This window comes from Sparus aurata, chromosome 7, assembly GCF_900880675.1.
Source record: "Sparus aurata chromosome 7, fSpaAur1.1, whole genome shotgun sequence".
Classification (NCBI taxonomy): Eukaryota; Metazoa; Chordata; class Actinopteri; order Spariformes; family Sparidae; genus Sparus; species Sparus aurata.
Window position 1 is genome coordinate 22072850 of NC_044193.1, and position 25611 is coordinate 22098460.

General features: G+C 39.7%; 2 protein-coding genes, 3 long non-coding RNA genes and 1 other non-coding gene across 10 annotated transcripts in view; 3 read left to right on the plus strand and 3 right to left on the minus strand.

The window, feature by feature from the left end:
• Nucleotides 1-540: 540 nt before the first annotated feature.
• On the plus strand, nucleotides 541-7575 carry her3 (hairy-related 3). Its single transcript, XM_030422157.1, has 5 exons — nucleotides 541-694; nucleotides 6289-6409; nucleotides 6548-6643; nucleotides 6790-6871; nucleotides 7024-7575. The coding sequence occupies exons 2-5, from the start codon at nucleotides 6356-6358 to the stop codon at nucleotides 7500-7502; spliced, it is 711 nt and encodes a 236-aa protein (XP_030278017.1). The 5' UTR covers nucleotides 541-694; nucleotides 6289-6355; the 3' UTR covers nucleotides 7503-7575.
• Nucleotides 6664-10733, minus strand: LOC115584614 (uncharacterized). Of its 2 annotated transcripts, none has more exons than XR_003984568.1 (4): nucleotides 10664-10733; nucleotides 9580-9704; nucleotides 6997-7269; nucleotides 6664-6843 (listed from the first exon to the last, which is right to left on the minus strand). It is a non-coding gene; the product is annotated as an uncharacterized LOC115584614 (long non-coding RNA). The 2 variants fall into 2 exon arrangements; XR_003984567.1 differs by having other exon boundaries at nucleotides 6664-6852.
• trnam-cau (transfer RNA methionine (anticodon CAU)) lies at nucleotides 10040-10111 on the minus strand. The gene has a single exon. It is a non-coding gene; the product is annotated as a tRNA-Met (tRNA).
• On the plus strand, nucleotides 10686-11938 carry LOC115584615 (uncharacterized). The gene is made up of 3 exons (XR_003984569.1): nucleotides 10686-10808; nucleotides 10895-11036; nucleotides 11846-11938. It is a non-coding gene; the product is annotated as an uncharacterized LOC115584615 (long non-coding RNA).
• A 145-nt stretch (nucleotides 11939-12083) lies between these two features.
• Nucleotides 12084-25611, minus strand: part of gpr153 (G protein-coupled receptor 153) — a 41389-nt gene continuing 27861 nt past the window's right edge. For 2 of the 4 annotated variants that reach the window (XM_030422206.1, XM_030422205.1), the window contains exons 5-7: nucleotides 21345-21534; nucleotides 17281-17465; nucleotides 12084-15155 (exon numbers count right to left, since the gene is read on the minus strand). In XM_030422206.1, coding sequence (XP_030278066.1) covers nucleotides 14310-15155; nucleotides 17281-17465; nucleotides 21345-21534 — 1221 coding nt within the window. In that variant the 3' untranslated portion in view covers nucleotides 12084-14309. Of the gene's footprint in view, nucleotides 15156-15665; nucleotides 15686-17280; nucleotides 17466-18009; nucleotides 18040-21344; nucleotides 21535-25611 lie in introns of all 4 variants that reach the window. The other 2 variants (XM_030422207.1, XM_030422208.1) reach the window with 2 other exon arrangements.
• LOC115584654 (uncharacterized) lies at nucleotides 17459-25563 on the plus strand. Its single transcript, XR_003984588.1, has 2 exons — nucleotides 17459-18877; nucleotides 21285-25563. It is a non-coding gene; the product is annotated as an uncharacterized LOC115584654 (long non-coding RNA).

Below are 25611 nucleotides of genomic sequence, written 5' to 3' on the forward strand. Positions count from 1 at the left end.
TTGATACTTCTCGGGAAATGTATATGGACATACACCCCTGTGGTAACGGGTACCATTTGCTCTCAGCACAGTTAATTAAAAAAAATAATAATTTACAATAAAGGGGGAATCAAATCACCAATCCTATCTGCCCACCTGAACTTAACAATGCCCCAACTCACTGGGAAAACACAACAGCAACTATTATCTTCTTGTACAGCCTTGGAACTGCATTAGTTCTGTAATCAATTACACCTTCATTGTACAATGGTAAGTCCATTAGACCCCCTGTCCCTCTATAGGGCACATTAAATATAATCATTTATTTCTTCTTATTTTTACATTTCGTTTTGAATATGTTTGTATTTGTTGTATTTATGTGTTTGTTTTATTAAGTTCATTATTCCTTCTTTCTTTCCTTTTCTTTGGGGATGCATCCTTGCAACAACACAAATTGACTTAAGCTGTGCTGCAATGTGGGTCGTCTACTTCCTGGGTCTGCTTTAAATCCTTCTCTCTAAGATGAGGCCCAATGTACCTTCTGGTTGCTTTGACAGGTTGACCTCATACTGACAAAATGAGTGATGAGTCAACAACGCTGACCTGAGTACTGACCATTTTCTGTCTTCATTTAAAAGTCAAAGTTTCACGCCGCGACGCTCAGCAAGGATGGGGTGCCCCACAAAGTGAAACGGAAAGCGCCTTACCGCAGGGGGTATGTGACAATTCCAGAGGGTAAATTGCCATTTTGTTGTGGCTATTCAGTTTCCTGGCAAGGAGAAGGGGAGGATGGACCGTGAAACTAGGAACGAATTGGTAAATAGTGCCACTTAGCATGGCATATGGCGCGTTTGGAAAGCCGAACGCTGACACCAACAAATTGACGATTTCATACCAATTTCAGAGTTACATTTGCCACACACGTTGTCACACAGACTTTTAGCGTGATCATCCTTATGTGAGAAGTTCGAGACTTCCGCAGCATGCTATGGGACGATTCACCGTTTAGAGTTACAGGGTGATAAGCAGTTTAATCTTGAATTAGTCTAAATATGTTTTAATAAGCAGTAGAAAGTTGCTGCTGCCATAGCAAGGGCTAACGTGCCTTGATTAATTTCATCTGACAGATTTTTCATTATCATTATTTTGTTCAAGTCGAGTGAAGCAGCATTTCTGCTGAGGGACACATATTTCTGGTTCACAAAATATGGAGCGAGGAAAATCGGAGGAACGCCCCGCGGCCTTTCACTTGTACCTTTCAATGTTCCACTTTGGTCAGATAAAGAGAAAACCCTGGGAAAACTTGGCCGGCATTTGGTCATTCCTATTGCGCCCGGAGCAAAAACAAAACGCACTTTAAGTAGAGGCCATTTGCGTCTGGTTGGCCATATGGGATTTGCCTTAAAATGTTTTTCTTTTGAATCAGAGTGCAGGTCCCTCGCCGGTCAGTGAGACTGATGTTGACAGATCTGCTCCTGTATTTCCCCGAACTTTAGAAAATCCGCATTATGCCGATGTCTGCATGTAATGATCAGTTATTGGATATAGGCTATAGAATTAAGCGCAATTTGTTTTAAACACGTCTAAAACACTGTTGGTCCTGTCTTTGAGAATATAGAAGTAATTATTAACGGGGAAGAGTTAATGACTAAATGAATTCATGTTTAAGTGGACATCTACTCACTGTCAATACAGTCGGGTTTCTTTCAGCGATGACAATTAGTTGGAGTTAATTTTTAGTCCGCGCGCTATTGTTGAACACTGTGTGGGTTTAATCTGCAGAGGCTGGCGTTGCGCGTAAAGACACGCATCTCACCGATAGGACTTTATCTGTACGTCACATGTTAACAACAAACCATAGAGCATACATCACCTCCAAGGTTTATATTTATATGCTTTTTAATCTTTTAATCAAACGCTTCATCTCCACGTTGGTCATATGCCTGGTAACTGTTGTTTTACGCACGGCTAAATACTGCCTTAAAGGACGCTTGGTTATTCTCATTCAAATCTTGCTCAAGTGGTTCAGAGTAAATGGCAGATGTTTTGCAATTCAAGGCGCATCAATACCCATGCGCTTTAGTGTTTAACAATGGCTCTCCTCTTTTGTTAGGTACTTGTGTCTTTGAGCTCAGAAATCGACAAAGGCTTCATCCTCCAGCGAGTTATAAAGTTACTTTCCAGTCAGTTCATTTCGGCCCTTGAGAAAACCTTAAGCGATGTTAATGTGCACCTCTCGTCTTTTCATGCGGTAACCCCGGCACACACAGGCATACAGCGGCCATTGTGTCCCCAAACCAAAGTAAGAAGTCTTTAAATAACCCGAGGACCAGTCTATAGAAATTCATGATGCGATTTCTATTTGATGTTTGATCAGAGCTTCGTCAACAGGTCCGTCGCGTGGCTTTTCAGAAAGTCCTGTATATTTCTAATATTTTTCCAGTGCACCTGTCCATGTACCTGCTCCTTTTACTGTGACCTTGTTACTCACAATGAGCGTTTTGGTCACACCATTGCTGCCTCGGGTCCATCTGAATAGAAGGCGGTTCATCGATTTGCTCCGCTCATGGTGCGCCAAATTATGGCCCTGTGTTTTGCATATTTTAACAGCGCTCTGCTGTGGCACGCAGACATGCTATAGTCTGATAGTGCATGCGTTTGGCTACAATATACACTGACCAAATTAATTTCAACTTTGGTCATTTTTAAATATTGCTCTACACAATACGACGACCTGCATCCTATAATACCTATTTAATTGTTATAGTATTTACGTGTAGGTGATAACATCGGAATGCATATGGTTAATTTATTATATTCTAGCCAGTGATTGAAATAATTGAGTTTTTATGTTGCTCAAACACAGTTCTCTTTGTTATCTATTGTCATGCGCAAACATACTTAGGATTAACATATTGTATTCTTGAGAAGTAGCCTAAATGGAAGATAACCTGCACTTCAGCTTCTATTATAGGCTACCCACCGTTTGGGTATAGGCCTAACCATTGGCTTGCAAATGTCTCAGTTTCCTTCTAAGAAGAAAATAGTTTATTGCAGTAATTGCATAATTGCTTCACTAATTGTTGTTAACAAGTTCCCCAATAGTCCAATTATTACTGCAGCATTGTCAGGTCTCCGCCAGCAGGCATCCATGACAAAGGTCCGCTACGGTTAATGAATGACCTGGGGCTGAAAAGTGAAAGTGGAGCGAGAGCCCGAGCCCTTTTATAAACATACACTTAACTTGTCATTTAATGGCACTTGCATTATTATGTCCACTCGGGAAACAAGTTTCTCGTTGCGCTATTCTTATGGATAGATGATGACATTAAGACTTTTGTGAGGATTGAGGAGGTATTGGGGGGAAACAGTTTTAAAGGATGGCTGCATTGCCTCACTGCAGACCAGTTGTTATTTAAAGAAAAAAGAAAAACACCACCAACCCCTCCTTTCATTTTGCAAATCTGAGTTCCCGTTTTTGACCCCAGGCAGAAAACACTAATTGAAATGATACCGAATAATCAGCGGTGAAATCTCTACACCGTGGCGCAGAATAACAAGACAGGCGACGGTTGTGATGCCACGGCTCCATGCTGAAATCAACGCTCCACGGTCTTGTGTTAAAACCAAGCGTGAAAGAAGCAGATAATGTGGCGTCCAGGGGGACAAAAGCCCACTTACATCGGAGCACCTCGGCCGAATTTCATACCAATTAAATGCTTCAGTATATAACACCACAATAGTGGTCCGCAAGTTTTCGGTACATTTTACGCAATTAGTGTCCTCTGACACAAACCTGACATGACTGTGCTTCGATTGTCTCTTTGAATTATCAGCTGCCACGCGAAACTGATTTAGTTGCGAAAGGCGAATTAATCTCATTTTAACGCACGGAAAATGCATCGATTGTAGATCTATGATCTAGGATATATATAGTAGGTTTCAGCAGACAGATTGGGCTACGGGATTTTAAAAAAATAAATCTGTTAGCGCCTTGGTAGCAATCAACATAAATTTGAACATTTGAAAAATGTTTATAAAAGTTCACACGAGGCAGCAGATTGTAAAAAGACTTGTTTATCTTGTCAAAACGGAATGAAGAGAAGAGTGATTCACTTCAGAAGTGGAGGGAAAATCTTTTGATGCCCACACGTTTGTGGTCACAAAGCAGACGAAGAGAAAAGATCAATGGCGCACTATCCTCAATAAACTGGCCTCCTTTGACGCGCGCTCTCTCTCCACAGACTGAATACTGATGCCCCTCCTTCACCCGGACCCGCAGTCGTCTCAACGCACGCATTGTGTCCCGGATCAGGCAAGAAGACCTGGGCAGTTTAAGAAAGCTTCTCTCAGCATTGTCGCGTGTCTTTCAAAACGCTCCATCTAAACCAACTTTCTTTTGTTCCGGAAAATTCTCAAGTGAGCCCAAATATCTAAAAGAACAAAACGCAATGAACACCTTTACCTTTAGAACGACAGTCATAAGGCATAGCATTCCATAGGTGAATATTATCATATACTTATTTACTTTATTTTATGTGAACATTTTTTTTAACCAGGATGGGTCCCTCTGAGATTAAAAATCTCTTTTTCAAGGGAGTTCTGGCCAAGACAGACAGCAGCACAAATAAAGACTTACAAAGAAACAGTTGTGGAAGAAGTACTCAGATTTTTCAATTAAGTTAAAGTAGCAATGTCATAGTGTATCTGTTACAAGTTAAAGTTCTGCATTCAACAAATGACATAAGTTAATATATGTAAGTATCAGCATCAAAATATAGTTCAAGTATACCAAAAGTCCCTATGCTGTGCATTTCTGAATAATATATCTTTGATTACAATAATTTGTGACACATCAGTGTGTAAGCAGTGTTGCATTTGATAAAGTGGGGGTGAATTCCAGCTACTATATATTCTGTCAAGTAGTTTAATAATACATAACCATCCATCATAATAATATATTGGTTTGTATTGCCACATAACTAAAGTTGTCAAATCAATGTGGTGGAGTAACATGCAATATTGTCGCCCAAAATATAGTGGAGTAGAAGTGTAAAGTAGCACAAAATAGAAATAATATCAACATTTTAGTATATTAAGTATAATATTTGAGTAAATGTATTTAGTTACTTTCCACCGCTGCTGCAAACCATACCTATAGCTTTAATTCCCCCATTTAGTATTGTCAGATGGTCTGTGAGAACAAGATGCGCAGTGGACTTTAGTGCGCCTATAGTCAATACATTGTTTCAGCTGGTCTGACTTTCCCAAGCCTTCGCCCTTTTCAGGGAGCAGTGTGGAAAATCGGGAGGCGAGGGACCGAGGACAAGGGGCGGCCCGCGATTCTCCTCGGTGCCTCACCGCGCCTGGTATGAAGACAAAAACTGGTGACGCACAATGGCCAAAGACTCCTAAAGTGTTAAGTTTGTAAAAATCTGGTTTGGTATTCGTGCGTTACGTGTTTGTTTGGTGATATGTGTAAACATAAGCGCAGCTGCACCTTATGCCTACAAAAACGGGAGGCTAGCTGCTGGTCTGCCTATTTGCAGGTGTGACACTTTTACAACAAGTGGCCACCAGAAAATCGAAATGTTGTGGGGACACGCAGGGAATTACCACGGTGCTGCCTTCGAACTGGTGGCGTGAAACTCACATATAAAAGATTGAATACAGGAGTGAATAGTGCCCACACCATGCTCACCGAGCAGAACCATTATGATTAGCCATTATGTTTATCATTTTTACGCTTCTCTGTAGGTTTTTTGCCCCACACGTTGTTTCTTGGGTATCTGCACTTAAAACATCCATGGCGCAGTAGGCCACGTCCTGTACCTGATTTACTGTCTGTGTATGTCTTGTGCTTTAGATAGATAGATAGATAGATAGATAGATAGATAGATAGATAGATAGATAGATAGATAGATAGACAGATAGACAGATAGATAGATAGATAGATAGATAGATTTTCACAACATATTTAAGATAAATATAAACTCTGTCTGATTATAGCCTACCTCTGCATTCTGTAGGTCCTGCATATCTTAACAGTAGGTTGATGAAAACTGACTCAGACTAAGCTTACATTTAGGCGGATTTGTGATAAAAATCGAATTTGAGTAGAAATTACATTCAACCATTTTAAATATATTATCAAACAGCATAAAATCATTCGCTTTTCAATGGTGCGTCTCAGCATTTCGCTGGTTTTGGCTGTCAAACAACGCCAGCGTTGCTCACTTGAGCGCAAGAGACAGGCGGGACTGTTTGCATTGAGATGTTAAGTGGGTGTCTCTATATAAATCCACTCAGGGTGACCTCCTTCATTCGTGCGCCAGAGAGGGAAAGAGATTAACTTCAAGGGAACCAGACAAACAGAATGGTGGCATCGACAGACTGCGCAGAAAAGTCCAAACCCGTTGCTGGAAACAAGGTGTGTACAGTAACTAATAAAGAGGAACTGGATAACCAAAAGACATAAAAAAAAAATGATAAAAAAAAAACAATAACAGAATTATCCAAGTTTGTTTGATGCAGTATTCATTTTTACCCGCCCTTTCTTTCTTTATAGGTGTCCAAACCACTCATGGAAAAGAAACGAAGAGCTCGCATAAACAAATGTTTGGACCAGTTGAAATCACTTCTGGAGAGCTACTACAGCACAAGTGTAAGTGTGCAGGCCGTAACTTTAAAACTTAAAACACGATTTATTTATTTATTAATTTGGTTTAACTTCAGGACAGTTTGCAATTGGTGCTTCAGTGATGATCATTTGCTTGAGTTATAATCATTTGATGGTATTTCTTTCCTCAGATTCGAAAGCGCAAACTGGAAAAGGCCGATATCTTGGAGCTCACCGTGAAACATCTGAGGAACCTCCAAAAGATTCAGAGCTGTGAGTTATTATCTCACATCTTACAACAGATCAAGCCATCAAATATACAAATAATCGGCTGATTAATCGTGATTTTATGGATGCTTTGCGCACAACTTTACGCTTAGAGTCTGCGTGTTTCTCACCTTATGTTGTCTTTTCATTGCTTTCAGGCACCGCCACTGCTTCCGAGTTTCCTGATTACCAAATTGGCTTCCGCAGTTGCTTGGCAAACGTCAACCAATACCTCATGATGGCAGACAACTTGAACGGGAGCGACCGCTGGATGTTATCGCAGCTTTCCAGTAAACTCTGCCGCTCCAGGGGGCGAGAGGAAGTCTTCAGCACCATGGACAGCGGCCCGGGCCAAGCTGAGGCACAGGAGGAGGTGCGGAGACTTCTTCCATCTGCAGCTGGACCTGAGGAGAGAAAATCTGCTAAACCTAAAGCTGTGAAACGCGACAGCGCAATACCAACTCTTTCCTTAAAGAGTGAAGACGCACGACAGCCACCTGGAAACAAACAGGCTTCCCTTGTTGTGGCGCCCACACAAAACACTCATGACAAAAGTCCAAGTCACAAGAAGTTTCACTTCGTCAGTCACAGGAATGAGGTTGCAAACACTGAGCAGCACATGTGGCGGCCTTGGTAGGGACACAGTTGTCATTGCTTGAGTACTTGTTTATAATTGCACTGTATAGATTTACACAATATGCTATAAATTGTATATGTTTTATTTTTTTTTTAATAAAATTGGTGAAATAACGAATATGTTGTCTCTTTTATTAAGCTGCATACATCTTAACCCTAAACGTAGGTGGAGAGGGTCGTGTGTTTCGTACATGAACATGTGATAGATTTATGGTGGTTGATCTGTAGAATCAATATTGATTTTTCGACATAATTTCGGTAAAAAGAGAGCGTAGGTGGGTGAAAACATGATGGATTTTTGGGTAGCTGCGAGGAAGGCCTCAGAAGCTAACTCGATCACGTGCTTATATCTTCCAAACTGAAAGAAAAGGACACGAGCAGACTCTTGAGTCTCAAACAACTAGGTGCATTTTAGTATTTTGTAAGCCCAAAATGAAGATTGAAATAACATCTGCCTATATATCTACATAATTTTGTGTTAAAGATTTGGTTAGTTGATTATGAACTCTATAATTTGTGGGGTTGACATAGGGAAAAGAAAAAGGTCCAGGAGAGTGGGGGTTGACCATGGCTTCCTCCATTCTTCTCTGGTTTCACGCGTAAGTACCGCAACAGTAGCGGGCAAATCAGATGCTTGTCGGACAGCACAACAATTTTCTGCTATAAGGTACTGATTACACGCCATGCTCTGTTCTCTGTCTTCTCTAGGCATTGGAGACGGTGAGACTATCATTTCAGAAGAGTTAAGAGAGTAAACATTTATGCTCAAGGCTGAAATTTAAATTTCTGTCAGTTTAATAGTTACCAGCTTTTCTGGATGATCGTTTAGATTTGCTCTCTACCAGCAGTGTCAGATGTAACCCTTTTTCATAATGTCCCCGAGGACTGTTGACTCTCTGGAGTGCAAGACCCAATTATTAAAAGTTTGATCTCCATTAATCCTTTATCTCCTTTTTAAAATTTAACAAAAGACATGCATTCACCCTCAGAAAACTATTATCCAATGTCTCATCAGAAAATGACTCACTTTCTGAAAACGACCTGACAGATTGGAGTATGGGCTTTCTTGTATTTGTTTTAGGTACACAGAATACAGTATAACGTGCAGTACCAAACAACGTGATGCACAACAGCAATTGCAATTGTATAGGCCATATGTCCAAGACAGCAAACCTGCGTGTCAGTCAGCTCCTTCACAGTGCCCCATAGTTTTCTTCCGCTGCTTTGGCAGGGATGTCATAAAGTGTCTTTAAGGAGCAGCGGAGGAAAGGATGGCACCTTACAGCGAGGAGAATCGCTGGAACGCCCACAGCTCTTTCAGGGTGGTACAAGCTGAAAAGACACTGCTGCCCCATAGAAAAGGGGTGCGCAACGCAAAACGCAAAAAAAGTACACACTGCCTGGTTCGAGGTTTGTTTGTTTTTTTTGTACCATCGAAAATAACAACTGAACTCAGCTCCAGACACCCTTCTGGCAAGTATTTGTTATTCCAGCTTTTTGTTTCATTTGACTAGCTCATAAATCCCGTCTATAAATCTTTCTCTACATTCTCTCCCTACAAAGTCAAAGCTGCTCTTTGATGAGGCGCACAGAGGCCCGGGCACAAGAAGAGTTTGTTTTATCCAAGAAAGGAAATGCCACGTGACTTCCACACTGAATGCCCTTAAACTTTTTCTGAGAATTTCTATGAACTCTTCTCGGCATTGTTTAAGTAACCTAGTTTGGTTTGCCACTATAATGGCGACGTATATTAGAGCTGAGAACCGCAGGGAGAGAGATAATGCGTCATTAGCATCAGACTGGACCCAGTCAAGCGCTCTTAAGAGAGCGGACGTAGATGAAGTGCGCTGCAGACCCCTCTGTCCTCGCTCACTTTGCTGGTAGATATGTCCTTACTAGGGCAGGTTCAGCACAAGTGTTGAGCATTGCCTGCCGCATGCAGTGTTATCACTTATTGGCGTGTGCAATTGAAACATACAGTATGCGACTCGCACAAATTAAGCGTGAAGCTTATACAATAGAGCTGGCTTTGGTTCCAGGCTGTGTACAGCGAAACCTACAGCACACCGTGGAATTACCTTTTGGCACGTCAAAGGAGCCGTGTCCATGCTCACTGTTGCGGGCAACTCGGGCATGTGACAGCTCCGACCTCTTTACAAAGCTAGGGCCAGGGGCTGCGGAGCAGAATCAGCCGATTACACACCTGCATCAGATAAAATAGAAAACCGTGCTCTCAGTTTAAACGTGACAATTTCTTTTACGCAGAACTGAATATGTTTTATTTAGTTTGGGGAGTAATTTGCCTCGCATAACTAAAAGGCGAGTAGAACACGTAATTAAATGTGTTGATTTAAAGTATGTGGTCTAATGAGACTATTGTAATACACGGCTGCGTACACCTTTAATGAGTTAGCCAGTGCAGAAATGACTAACTAAGTGTCTATGATGGCTAACAGTATTATCAGTTACACAGACAACAACATCAATTCGTTATCGAGTGACAGTGAAAAGGTAGTTCAGAATGAAAATATCCCCTTCTAGCAGAGGATGGTTTCGATCCATCGACCTCTGGGTTATGGGCCCAGCACGCTTCCGCTGCGCCACTCTGCTCTGTAAAAAGCAACACCAACCTGGTAGGTTTACAGCTGTTATTTGGCCTATTTTCATCAAGCCACGTCAGTGTAAAAGTCCATTTGTTTGGCAAGACAGACATGGAGACAGGTCGAGCGTTGTTGCTAAGTGTTTTTTAACCAATAAAAAATGTACAACTAATCCTAATAGTGGTTTTTTATGGGATGAACACAAATTCATTCAAACGAAGTTAACCTAGGGCGAAGTCAACGCCGTTGTCCTATGTACAAGCAGTTCTTACTGATTTCTCTTATATGGCAAAAATATATACGTGCCAATCATTATTAGCCTATGTGTATGACTTGTTGCTGACTAGCCAAACGCAAATTATTTTTATGTTAGCTAATACACCCTGGGCGAGTTAACGTTACCGTCACCACTGCGTCAATTCTATGAGGGAAAACTGCACTGAATAATGACGCTGACCTAAATAGAACTTAATAAAAATAAACGTAACACAATACTAAACAGTGTACCTCAGTATAGAAGGGAAATGACGAAATTAAACGCAGTAACAAGCTAGCTACGTACCGTTTTTTGTGTTTTGTTTACAAAACTACGCACTTGTGAAAAGATGAGACGGTTGAGACACGTTTGTCACCATAGCAACCGCCTCGTTGACGGCGGCTGACAGACTTTAGGAATCATGATGGGGGACCATTATGATGATCTTAAGGTTTGTAGCGGAGGACAAAGTCTTCTAGGATTGTGTGTTCGTTTTCTTTCACTCTTTTTTTATGCGTTTATGCTTAATTTTGATAGACACAGCTAGGAAGAGACAGGGAAAGCAGTAGGGAGAGAGATTGTACGACATGACGCAAAGCGTCCAGGCTGGATGGTACCACTGCGGCAGGGACTCCGCTTTCCGGCTCGTCCAGTTGAGGTGACGGGGCAGCACCTTCAGGTAAGTTTTTATTGACTGGACATTCACTTCCATCTTTGTGCTCAACTTACAATCTCTCTGTCCGTCTAACTTAGTGTGTAGGTAAGGCTTTACCTTATTCAAGCTTTGTTAAATTAATTGGAGGGAATAAGAGCACATTGCAGTTTAAGGTTTTACCAAACTCTGACATAATGTTTAAAGCTACCCTCCGCAGACATCCATAAAACTTGTTTAATGTGCTTTTAATTTGCATTTTGCAGAAAAAGCATAATTTCCACGTTATCAAATTAAAACTGCAAAACAAATCCCTCATTTAAAAATTCTACAGTATATGAATGTGCAAATGTTTTTAAATTCACAAGCTTACCTGCTGAACACAAGGTGTCTCCATTTTTCACTGTAAAGGCCATCCTCTTCCATTCATTCAGGTTTCCACATGATTCTTGTGTATGCTGAATATAGTCTATAGTCCTAAAAGCTAGTCCCTCTCAACAGGTGGACTTCAATCACAGACTATTCTAACTTTACAACTTACAGCTTGATCAATTTATAATTGTGTAGTAAGAGCTTAGTGGGGACTTCTAATTTGTGGCTGCAAGATTAGCTTTTTACTTCTTGAAATTTTAATCAACACTTGGAAAATCACAAAAGTCGTGTTCATCTACGAATATTATCTTGCTGAACAAAACCTGTGAATCTCATAAAATTGTGTGTGTCACAGAGTGTATTATCGGCGATATTTCAACCAATATTTAGATTTGTTTCTCGTAATATCCTACTGAAAGCTGGATATTGCCATAGAGGCTGGTCAATCATTTCTCATTTCATAGTGGAAGGCATCAAACCTTGGTCTTCTTCCGGGGACCTGCCTGTGCAACGCTTTCATGTGGCCACGAGTACAAGAAGGTTACTTCACTGTGCCTGTTATGGTGAGCTCAACCTCCTGTGAAAAAAAATCTGTATAAAGCAAAGAGAGACTATAAAGTGGATGCATACTGCTGTTCCACAATAAACATATAACAGTACCAAATAAGGTGAATCTGCAACAAAATTCTGAAAAACACACTCTGAAGCATCATCTTGTGAATTTAATCAGTCATATCTTTTTAACAAAGTTATCACCTGAACAAGAAAAATCATAACATTTAACATCATTCATATTTGAGTCATAAATCTTTGTATATGTTACAAAATTATATTTTAATATTGTAAACACAACAAAATGCAAAAACTCTATGACATAGCAAAGTTTGACAGGGGAATGTGATGTTCTGCCTCCAACTAAAGATACATTTCAGCTAGTTTGTCCAATTGAAAAGGCTGCACTTGTGCGAGGTACACTAATACATGAGAATTCAAACTAAACATTTAAATGACCGCAGACGAGTGAAAACATGTGCGCAACTTTATTACTTGAATGTAACAGCAAAAAAGTTCCACAACTAATAAGGCTGTCAAAGAGGATATTTCCATTTCATATTGTCCTCTCAGTCTTGTCTTTTATAGGTTACACCTAATAAGTGCAAGTACATTCATGTTAGTTGTGACTGTCCATGAGAGCTCAAAGCCCAAAGATGGTTCTGCTATTATTTGTGAGTAGAAGAGTTTTCACTTCTTTCAGTCAGATAATTGTCACATGAAAAGTTACTTGATCATTTAAGAGAGTACTTCGTAAAGTTAGCTCCATTGTTAAATTCACTGTTCATCGTCCATTTCGTGTGATTGTACTGAATGGCAATTATGGGACATTTATAGGGCATTTCACTGATAATTTAGTAACACAGTTTGTGTTCTCCAACTTTTACACTTTGCTATAATGTGAAATAATCACATTCTCTCTCCAAATATATATTTATGAATACATTAATGCACCTAATTTAAACTTCCCACAGTATCCCTTACTGAGGCTCCGGAAATGCTAACAATTTAATTGACATTAGGCTACTTCATGGGACTTCGATACATCAGGCACAAAAAAGTCACTTCACACTTGAATAACCTCACAGAATAGGACCAGTCTTGGTACATATGATGAGATCACAAACAGGAGGAATTATATTACATTTTCATTCAAATTACAATGTTCCTAATTCATGGTATTGTTTTGTGGGTTTAGGTGTTACACCAGCTACGTATAGTCAGCCTGAAAGTCTAGGATTATTCTATTTTTGGAACAGTTAGATTTTTTAGAGTTTTAGAAAAATCTTTAAAAAACAAATAAACTTTATTGGTGCTTCTAACACGTTGCTCACCAAAATAAAGGATGAGGTCAGGCTGGCATACTCATTTGATGAGGATGAAGCACCATTACCTGCTGTATTGGTCTGTTGTTCTGTGTGTATATATCCAGTGTGGTAAGCAACTGTTGTGCCTGATGATGCCCAAGATAACACAAACATTGGAATAATAAAAACTGGGAGAAAATGTTCTGAGCAAAGGTCTCATTAAACTGAAAAGTACACCAAACCCATAAATCCATTATCCTTCATATATACATGAGATGTCAATCTTTAAAACTGACTGCACATTTTCAATAAGAATTTAGGGGTCTTCACATAATATCTCAATATCGCACACAGTAACTGTAAAACTAGGCATTAAAGAGTTTGGGATTTACCACTCTCAGTTTACTTCAACATGGGGTGCTTGAAAAAAAGTGTTTCACGTGTTGTGAATAACAATGTTAAGAGAAAAGTTGTACATCATGATTAAAATAAAACAAATATGTATAATGTGTCAATCTCAAGGTGAAAGGGCAGTATTCAGGAAAGTTTGGTTTGAAAGCAAATGTGTCCATACAACAAAACACACAGTCATTACAGGCCAAATAAAAACTTCAAGTTCTTAAGTGCCAAAGAAAGAAAGAAACACCGCCCTAACAACTACTTCCTCCAATTCTTTGAGCATTTCATTAGAAACAACATCAAACAGCAAAAAACAAGGTGTGGGAATGTTCACCCTATTTAAAAACAGGTTATTTGTGCCAGTGCTGGAAAAAAAAGTATCAGTGGATATCTTGTGATGTGAAAGCTGAATAACAGGACCACCCAACCCTTTCACCAGCCAACATATGAAATCAAAGTTAGGCCCATTCAGAAATGATGTCCAAAGCTCCCAAAGCCATTTAGCATAGCAGATATTGGTGGTATTTATAGTAAAACAGAAAAATTGGCACATGTAAAAAGGCCAAATAATCCAGTAGGTCACTTTCCCATAACCAAGAAAATTCCAGTGATTTTCATGTCGATAATTACTCCAGTCATAATGTTGATATTATCTAGGAAAAGCTTGCTTTTAGGTTGTGGAGCCGACAGAATCAGAGTGAAACGTGATGTATCCCGAGGACGATACCGAAGGCGTGCTTACAAAACTGTTTGTGCTTCCTTTACTCTCGCCTTTATTCAGGTGCTTCTGAGACCCCCAGTTAGCTCCAGCTCCAGCACCAGCCCCGGCTCCACCGCCTGTCCTTGGCCTAGAGTGCCCCGGAGTCTGCTGGCTGCGCCCAGGTGAGCCACCTTCACACTGATGTTTCCCATCTCGCGGGTGCTCCCGGCAGCCTTTACCAGAGCCACCAGCCCCGGGGCTCTTCTTTCCAACAGGTCTGTCTGGTTTGGGGGAACCTTCAGGCGAGTTGCCCCGACTGCTGTTCCTTTTGTGTTCTGAGAGCCGCCTGAGCGCCTGAGGCTCACGCTCAAAGTCTGTGAGAGGGAAGTGAGGAAGGATGACTGTCTGCTGTTCATAAACATTGGGGATAAGTGAGATGGTGGATGTGCGCCGTGGGCTCTTCCTGGGGCTCGGCAGCGGCGTCTCATCTATAAAGTTTATCACCTCGTCGCGGCTGAAACACCGCAGTTCGTCCTCGTAGCGCTCCCCGCCACAGACCACACGTGGCAGGTGCTTGAGGGAGTGCATACTATCCTCAGAGCGTCGCCGCTTGCGGTGTGGGTGATGGTGATGGTGGCTCTCCTCGTGGTAGGAGACCAGGCTGCTCCTGCGCCTCTCGTGGCGCGGCAAGGTGGAGCTGTAGTGGGCACTCACTATCATGTCCTCGGTGGAGCCCCATCGGTGAAGGTATGAGGGGATCCGGTCGCTGGTCCACATGTCGGTTTCGTCGTGGGAGTATCTTCTTGTAGGGGGCACCTGGACGCAACACACAGACCAAACCCTTCAGTCTATCGGTCATTTTGACATTCATTCACCTAGAACTCTACAACAACACATAATCAGTTAGCATTGTGCCACTGAATATTATATAAATAACATTATAGATTTTAATACATCTACATTATCAATTAGAAAAAGTATTACATGTAGGATTCTTCAAGATTATATAACACTGTTTTGAAGTAGTCCCAATCAACTGCTCTGCTTAAGTATTCGGGCTGATGACGTAAAGCTCAGTGAATACAGTACAACAGGCTAAGTTCAGAAGTCTTTCTACTTTTGATTTCAGCCATTATTTTTGTGTAAAATCCTACATGTCCAACAAGTTGAGTGCAATTTTAACTTATTTTTTAATATAATCCCTCAGACATGAAGGTTTTAACACTCTAACATGCATCAATAAGGTTGTAAATGGTCTACTATTCACCTCCGTTATTTGGAGATGAAAAATGCAAAGATTGATAGGTCCCTACATGTTATACTCACATGCCATTCTGTTCTGACAACTATGCAAGAGAGAGAGGGTTTGTCACAGTGACGTCAAGAGCCACAAGATTGATATCAGTCTGCCCCCCTGTGGTGGGTTTTAGTAAATGCAGAGAAATGAGACAGCAGACGATACAGTAGCGTTGAGTGGGTTAGGTGGGAGAGCTGAACAGCAGAGGGCAGCACGGGCATTAGAATGAGTTAGGATGCAGGACAGACTTGGCAGGATGTAGAGAGAGAGAGAGAGAGAGACCAACACACAACGGCCAATAAAGCCAAAGAGGCTTTATTCTGCAATTAAGCCACTTGAGAAGTGCCGTAGCATTTCTCAAATGGAGGTGCTACTTGATAATGATTTGAAGGGTTTTGTTGATTCAGGGTCTAACTGGGCCTTCACCCTTGGAGCAGCAACAAAAGTAGTGTGACCGTAACACAGTTCAGCCAGTCTTCCTGTAACTGAAATCAAAAATGCACCTTATTTGTCTTTACCACCACACATACACAGCAAGGAGTAACACAGCTAACTATCACTAAATATATATCTACATATCACAATCAACTGAATCCACTGTCATGCGAAGAGGTGTATCGGACACAAAAACAATGGGTGGAATAATGGTTTGGTCTCATGAAGTGATAGCTACTGTATACATCTCTGTTTCAAGGCTTCTTAAAAAAGTCAAATTGAATAGAGATCCAATCCTGTAGGAGTACTGGTCTTCAAATGTCCATTATAATATCATACTTTTGGGTTATTTTTATTCAAGTAAAAGTAAATGTTTTGGGCTGCAGGCTATACTGAGAAAACTGAAGCCCTTGTTAGGTTGTTTCTGACAAAGATGACACAGCGTTAAGATGTTTTTATTAACATTGTGTTGGTTGCATCAGTTGATTCTAAAGATACATATTCTCACCACAGTCTTCCAGGCCAAGACCAGTAAGATTTTTTTGATCATCATCACTGATTTAATCAATTAATTTAATCAAAATTGATTTGATATCTGATTCCGGGTCAGAATTTGCACTTTACAGAGTAAAGCCAGTACCATAATCAAAGTAGAAAAAAAATGTTTTATTGAATTGCCCTAGAAGGCTGCATGTTAGAACACATTTTGGTGTTAATGCAGGCTGAAAAGGAGCATTTCAGAGCTCTGCATCTGTCTGTGATGGATGCTGGATACAATGGACACAATGCTTTTGGGTAGAACATGAGCAGATGTTTATAGTGCTTTCCTGAAACCTTGAGGGATTCCTGAAAGGTAGAAGGTAAGTCAGTTACTTAAGTCTTACCCTCTTACAAAATAAAAATGTAGTCAACTGCATGACTAGGACACACTAGTCGATAAATGAAGCACATCTAATATGTTGATGGGACTGCCGATGGTCATATTTACCGAACATTAGTCAGCAGGAGTATTTTTTTTGTATTCATGTCATGAGGACAGGATCTCTCGGAGAGATAGCTGCACAAAATTCTGATGATTCCAGAAAACTCAAGCAAGATATTGTCAGGGCCCACAAGGCCATTTCACCATGCACATAAGCAATGAAGTGTCATTTGAAAATAGTTCAATTGATCAAGTAAAAGAAATGAAGAAAATCAATGAAAATATACCTGCAAATACTGCATTTTATCTTCCTGTTGTTCCCTCAATGGATACCCTTGCGGAACCCCCCTTTCTAAGGTTGAGAACTCATACTTGGCATTACGGTCTACCGTCACGATTTCAGGCGCCGAGCTATAGTCATATGGTCTGTCATATATTAAGTCAGCATGAATTCCTCCATCTTGGCTGTTTTCTGCAAAGTGCAGAAAAGCACGAGCGTCAGGATTAGAGAGCAACGAACTCAATACACAAGACAGACAGACAGACAGACGAATAGATAACAGAGACAAGTTCAATCGTTCTCTGATTTGTTGACTTTTCCTATAGGTCTGCTCAGGAATATAAGGTTTAGATCAAATAATGTTTTGCTTAAAAAATTACCAATAATTCAATTGTAGTGTTTAGTAAGGGCATCAAAAAGGCCCCAGATTGGTTCTGAATTCAGAAAACTTGTCAAATGGTTGCATAGAGAATCTTTGAAGGAACAGGGCTTACATTCTGAAGAATATTTAGAAAAAACAACACAATGCGTATGTGTGTGTAAATACCAGTCTACCTATTTTTGCAATTACTGCATTCATGTTCATTAAAGATCAATTGGAGATGGGTGTTAAATGCTGATCTTGAGGAAAATGTTGGCCAAAAAGATGAAAGATGAAAAGTAGCTATTTTGCACAGGCAGCTTGGCATGCAAGTCAGAGGCTTTGGAATAAACAGGAAACAATCCTTATACATACAACTGTGATGAGTTATACATGGCAAGCCCTCTGGAAAAAAGCAGAGAACTGGCAGTGTTAATTGTCACACAGAATATGGACTGCCCTGTGTTGTTTTATGCCTCCTGCTGGACAATGAGCAGTTATCAGGGAGGGTGTCAGGAGGGAGAGGATCAGAAGGTTTGGAGGGTTAGAAACAGGAGAGAAGGGGTTCAGATCGGGTGGAGTTTAAACAGTGCCAATAGAAAAGAAAGACAGATGGTTCATACTGTCATCAGTTTGCATGAATTGTGGAAATTTGTTTGTGGACTCGTCCACAAGCCTTTCTGTGATTATCATGTGACCTAATTTTGGGACCAAATTTTGTTGAAGTGTCTGTGTTTTTTGGTGAAATGTTTCATTTTCAGCGCTCTTGGAGTACATTTACATTAGTGTGATGGAAGACGAAAGTCTTGGACCACTTTCTTTCATTTTTATCTATTAGTCACATATTTACTGAATGCATTTTAGAATCTGCCTTTCAATAGATTTTGCTCTAAGTCACTATAATCTGACCAGTAGGTGCAAGTCCTCAAATAAAAATAAATTAAAACAACAAAAGAGAGAAAACAAAATTAACATGTTTAAAAATAATTCATTTTTTATCTATTTCAGTTGTATTTTCTCAGAAAAAAAATGGGTGCATCCCTTTGTGACTTGAGGGAAATATGACCATCATAATGACATGAAAGTGCTTTTCAGCTTTACTGCAATCGTTCCAGGTTCACTCCGGATCCAAACAAATAAATGGGGAACCATTTATTTTGCTGTTCTCTCATGCCAGGGAATTGTAGAGGAAGATTGCCCAGATTAAATGCATTGGAGTGAAAAAAGAAAACAGTGCTGCAAGGTAAATATGTCCTTTGTCCTTTTTTTGTTTTGTTTTTTTACATCAATCTCATAGTAGGGTACAGTAAAGCATTTTATAAAGCACACACCACAAACAAAAACACAGAAAAATATATTTTAGTATAGAAAGTTATGTTACACAGACACTTGTCACTTCAGTTACATTTCCTGACAACAAAGGTCACATGATAGGTCACATGATAACATTTGACCACTGATTTCAGACCTCAAACTACAACAGAATATAACGTAAGAAATAATGGCCATTCAAAAGAGACCACCTAACATCATTCTTTATTCATCAACATGTACAAACACTATAATCATGATTGATATAATAAAAATGTATTAACCCCTCTGTAATCATCTCATCAAATGTAAAAAATGTCCCATTAAATACACTAAAATGTAACTGATCATGCTAGTTTTTTGATTATTTATATCGATTTTATACATTATTTTGAGCCAGAAAGGTGTCCATAGTCCCCCCAAAAAGGGATAAATACAGTAAATAAATCACTTCAAAAAGATATATTTGCTGTTTTAATAATGACCAATTTTAATGAACAGATTCATAGCAAATTTTATATCATATCAATATATTTTGGTAATCCTGAATCATACCTTGAAGCCAGTTCAGATCAAAGATTGGGGACAAGCCAAGATTATTGACACTAGCACAGACTGTAGCATCACTATTTCTAGTGTCTTTATTTTGTAGCTTGACTGGTCAGACAGAAAATACCAACGACAGAGTCACTGCACTGTTTAATATTTGGAACACCAAGCAAAGCAGCCACAGAGGTTGAGGGTGTGAAGCAGCAGTAATCATGGGTGCTCCAGAATCAAGGAGCAATTTAAACTAGCATCATAAAGTAGAAATCTTCCTTAAATTTCTCCTTTCTCTTTTAGAGGTGTCACGATTCTCGAAATCCACATTTCAGTTTGACTTTTGATTTAAAGGTCAATCCTGATTTGGATTGGTTTTCAATTTAAACATTTATTTCTGCACTGATGGCTCTGTTTTTTGTTGAACTACCGCATTTGGATTTGTAAAGCTAAAAAAAAAACATTGCTTTTACCGCCCTAACAACTGTCGTTTACGTTTTCTTTCTTCTTTTAAAAGACATGGGTAAGCCCATGGTGACATTTTGCATGTTAGGTTTTGGCAAGGTCAAATAATATTCACTAACAACAAAGATGAAAAAAAATACCACTGTTCTGGGATTAACAATAAACAAAATATAAAACTTTAGTTTGTTACAAAGTTTGGTTATTGATCTCAGTGTGTCTACTGCCATGTGTTCTGAGTGAACTCCCTTCCCAAACAAACTATAAAGGATGTCTGAAAAATAAAGAAACCCCCATCAGTCAGTTGGTCGTCTTCATGCACTCACGAAAACTGACTAGACGTGCATCTGCAGGCTACCAAAAAGCTAGCTGTGTCGTCACCCTAACCCTGTGAGAATCTTGAAATTGAAAGCTCATTTTTATCGATTTCTTAGACTGTGACACTCCTTATCTGTTATCTATGATAAACCTGAGATTCTTGAGAATTCTAGATGACATTCAACTTTCCCAAGATAAGCCTGTCACTATCATAAGCTTTTCCTCACCAAAAATCTATCTATCATTGTCATTTCATTTCTATGCTGAAAAGTGGCTGCTCAAACCACTTCTCATCTGTTCAAACTACATTCATATTTGTGTATATTGTGCTATGTCATAATGTTACCATGCTACTGACTAAAGTATGTACTTCCTGTCAAATCCTGTGAATTTACAGCATCAGTTATCTTCACACAAAAAAGCTATTTTTAGAGAACAGCACCTTTACTCTACAACATTAGGAAAAAAGGCTTTTCTTGTCACAAATCGTTGATGTTAACTGGCTCAGATGGATGTCTGATCATTTATTCTCTTGTCCACTGGATTCTCAGTCATAGTGTAATAAGAAAGTGGTATCGTAAATGAATCACTGAGGATTGTAAATCGAAGAGATGACACCATGCTTTACCAAGGTCAGAGGAGATCTTTATCAAATAATCAGGCCAATTACTAAATATTTGTTTAGCTAGATACTAACCTCTGTTCCCTTCCTTCAATATTGCTGCTCTCAATTTTCCCAGTACAACTACTCCTTAGGCTAAGAGACAAAACTATTTTGGTTGATAAATCACATTTGTCACTGTGATTCCTGTGGCCAAAGACAGCTCAGAACACTTCTCAACACAAACAAGTGTGTGTTTCCAAACCAGTCTTTAACTGTTAATTGGATTTTGTGAACTCAGGCAAATTATCTGCAATTTCACTTCAGAGTTTCTCTGCAAAAGCATACCAAATTGTCTTTGGAAGCACTATGAGCTGTCTTAGGACATAGGAATTACCATCCTTATTGTCATTATCAGGTGAAGAGGAGGGAAAAAAAAGAGGTACGACAGGGAGGGAGACGCATGACTGTTGCTTACCCTCGTCCACGTCGTCGTTGGACATGATGGCAACGCACTTCTCCCACACCATGCGGATGTCAGCCCGATAGCGGTCGCAAGCCCAGAGGAACATGGGCAGCAGGATGGACTGGGCGATGGAGCACCACAGCACACACAGCACCATCCAGTTGTAGGAGCGGTCAAACTTCAGACTGGCAAAGCTCACCACCTTGGCAGAGTCAGCAAAGGGTTGGAGAAGATACAATCAGATTTTATACTGTGTAGCGAAGTATTACTTTAAACTCTGTAGACGCATCACAATCAATTCACCTCAATTAGGTGGACAGGTCAGTAGACAGTACGCAGTATTGCTTTCCAAAGTTAGCAATAATAAATTTCATCAATTTGCCAAAAGACAAAATTGACATTGATCTTATTTATTTTATTATTTGTGTATTTCATGTAAATAGGTGTATGTATGTATGTATAAAACCACAATTTCAGACATTCCTGACAATAAAGTATTGTGATACAGTCATGACTTGAGAGGACTTATCCCACAGGATCACCAGAAAGTATCATGGATTAGGTTAAAGGAGATATTGATTTAGCACACCTACTCTGTTGTTGTTGGTGGTACTGGCTCAGGTGTGTGTGTGAGCTGACCAATCTGAGGAGACTGGGTATTCATGAGGGGGGGGACTTAAAGAGAGAGGAGCTAAAACAGAGTGTTTCAGACAGAGTGGGACTACAGTGCTACAGAATGACAAAAACGAATATTTTTTTGAGCAATATAGCATTTAAACCTATTCTAGCAGTAACCCAAAATAAAATTATGAATGTGAAAATTAACAAAATATGTCGTGTAACAGCTTATAGTTGCCGATTGAACCAACAGTTCAAAGTCCAAACGACAATATAGAACATTTCTGTGAATAGATATGATGGACAAAACATGGTGTAACTACCTACTCTTAGAATATGAAACAACAGAATCAGATAACTACATACAAATACTGCTGTGGAAATGATGTGGGTTCAGATTAACATGACAGCCCCTGCTTCACAGAACCTTTTCTGAAACTCGTGTAGTTTTTGGCCTCAATTCAGTGAAAGACCTGACATGAGACATGTCTCTGTTAAAACTTTTACGAGGTACTTGCCTTAATTGCACACCACACAATTTCTAATATTCGAGCCATAGTTGTCTCAGAATGCACTCGCTACAAAGAGGCTGAGTGTCCTCGGAGAGTACAAAATACTGAAAGTCATCCCTCAGATCCAGTCCTATCCAGTATATTAGTAATTTACCAATTCTACAAGCAGCTTTAAACATACTGTGACATACAGTATACAGTACACATATGAACTAGTGCTGTAACTAATGATCATTTACTTCAACTGGAATAGTAGAGAAAAACAACAGATGAAAGTAGTTGCATCTAATTGTCTTATTCATTCATTTCATCCCTGCATTCATCCACTGCTCTGCTCCTCAGTGTAGGGAAAAGTGACCTCGTTTCGGGCACGACCCCTTTTAGCACCAGAGATAATGTGGGTTCTGTACCTCAGTGAAGTAACAGAGAGCATTATCTGATCATAAAAGTCGACAGGATCAGCGTCTAATCCTCATCTCTACTGCATCGGGGGCCGAGACACTGATCAGATTGATTAACTCAAACTCATTATCACCTCCTCTGGTCACACCTTGAACTCGAGCGGCGGCCACACACAGCAGCGTCACAGCAAGATTTAATTAAGCTATGAAGTCCCAACCTGTTATTGATCTCAGTGTGTCTACTGCCAGGAAACCACAGGACAGTGGATACGACAGAATACTCGTGTTTTGTCTTCCTGTCAGAACACATGCACTTCTGATTTTAACACACTTTCATCCAGAGAGCTGAATAATTGAATGCAGACCCAGCATAACACTTGAAACACTCATCCTGACATCACAAAATGTCATGATGTTTCCAAGTGTGAAATAACTAGCTTATTGTTTTGTTACGGTTAATGTATTTTCCACTGGTGTGCACTTATTTTGTTCTCTGAAAAGTTCAAAGTGGTGAGTTCTTATCAGTGTACCACAGTCTTTTAAACTCTAAATATAAGCTCCAACAACCCATGAAAGTAAATAGGATCAAATGACTTTTACAAACTTTACTATGAGACTATTGGCAGAGGTAATGATGCAACCACTAGTATTACCAGCAGTTATATAATAAGCGCTGGTGTTGCATAATGGTAATTTCTTAAGTAAACAGCTTTCCGATGGCCTTATGATAACACTTTGGAGATGCAGCGCTGGGAGTAAGTAGTACATCGACTCACTGGCCAGCTCTTGAGAACGTGATCAAATAATTCTATTTTTGTTTTGTTATTTTTTTGCTTTCCCACATTGGTGATCCTATTATGGTCTGTTCATATATCTGCACCTCAGTATTCCTCTGTGTAACACCATATGTGTCTGTGTGTGTTTCAGCTTTCCATGCATTTAAATAGCTCATTACAAAAGAGTAACAACGACAGCAAGCACAACGTGTTGTTGTTTCTACCACAGCACTGGAAATATGAGCTTCCATTGGTGCTATGCTCCCTACTCTGTCATGCACACACATCCAGAAACCTAATAGGAAGTTGTTGTAAAAGTGATACCTCACTCTCTTTTCTTATCCACTACAAGAGGGCAGTTTCACCCCCGGTCCTGTGTGGAGGAGTGATGTTGACAAGTAATAATTTGAAACACACACTAATTAACAGAAGCATTATACAAAGACATAGTGGCATCTCTACTATTCATGTTTCTTCATACACTGATATCCACTATTCACTAATTCATAAAAAGCATTTCCCCGTGTGTTCTGTCTCTTTTTGAATAACAAACAGCAGCTGTGGTGCCTAAAGACCTGTGAGCTCATCGCTGTTGCGTAATTGCGCTTCCCAGCAAGGATTCATTCAGTCTCTGTACCTTTATTCACATTCCCCTTTTGGTGTAAACTCCGATGTGCTACCATCTCCACAAACCTTAAGTAAGGACCCTACTTGATGTAGGACAAGAGCTAATATGAGTGAAATAAGTATTTTTTATGGTATGAAACATTGAGGCGTTTTGTGGAAGCAAATACATGCAAATTAATCAATTTGTCAGCTGATTAAATTAAAAGACCATTTTTGTGAGAGTAGATTTGTATAACTCTACAGAAACATGACTTAAAGGCGTTATTTAAGATCACTTTAGAAGCCAAGACCTGCAAGTTGTTATTATTTTCCCACTGAGTCTTTTTTCTTGGAGAGGATTCATGTATTAAGAACATTGGAAAGATTATTCTAGCCCGAGGCTTTAGTGTAACCTGACGTACCAGATGGTTTGTTAAACAGAACCATCTGGGAGGGAGCCGCCCCTTAAAAAAGCACTTGGCAGACGATTGGATGAAATGCCAGTATATCACAGGCAAACTTTAACCAATCGGTCTGTTGGTAAATCAAACTCTCACCAAAGCTTGTTGAGAGAGGGGAGAAAACCTCTTTCCGACTGAGAGATGCCTTCAGATTTCAGATTCTCCTGCACTGCTGTTCTCACCCTCACAATAAATCAGTAAAACCTGTTATCATTACTCAAACTACCACATTTCCATTGAGGTTTGTAATTGGTCCACACAATAGTGCTGTTATTTGTTTAATTTTGATTTATTCATGATCTTTTATTTGTTTAACTCATCTGTTCTTAATTCCTCTGGTGTGATGTCTTCTTCTTATCATCCTTTATTGACTGTGTTGTTCTTCTCTCTTTGTTTGCATTGCTTTCTTAGGGATTTTGCCTGTTTTATTACTTTTATCCCTTTTACTTGTGAATACTCATACTGACATTTTATGTTTTGCATTTAGTGTTTAGCCTTTTTGTTTTAACGTCTCCTTAGATGAGGCTCGACTGTTGCGTATTTATTCTGTAATTTTGTCCTGATTTTCTCCTGCTGTTGCTTGTCTGTCGAAGCGTTTTGTAAACTCTGATTTGAGAGGTGCTATATAAATAAAGTTATCATTATTGTTATAACAGGATGTGTGGTAATATGGCTAAACATTAGCCGGAGTTGAACCAAACAGTGTATTGATCCTATGGTAATACGATAATGCGATATAGCTTCCTTGCTTAGTGTTTCATATTTCAGCATTAAAGGCTTGTGCAGATAGTGATGATTTGTGCTGGAGTTTCTGTTGGGCTTGCCTCAAGTGTACAATAAAGGTTTGTCTAATGTGACAATGACTCCTAACAGATGGCTGGTGCAAATGATAACAGAACTGAGGC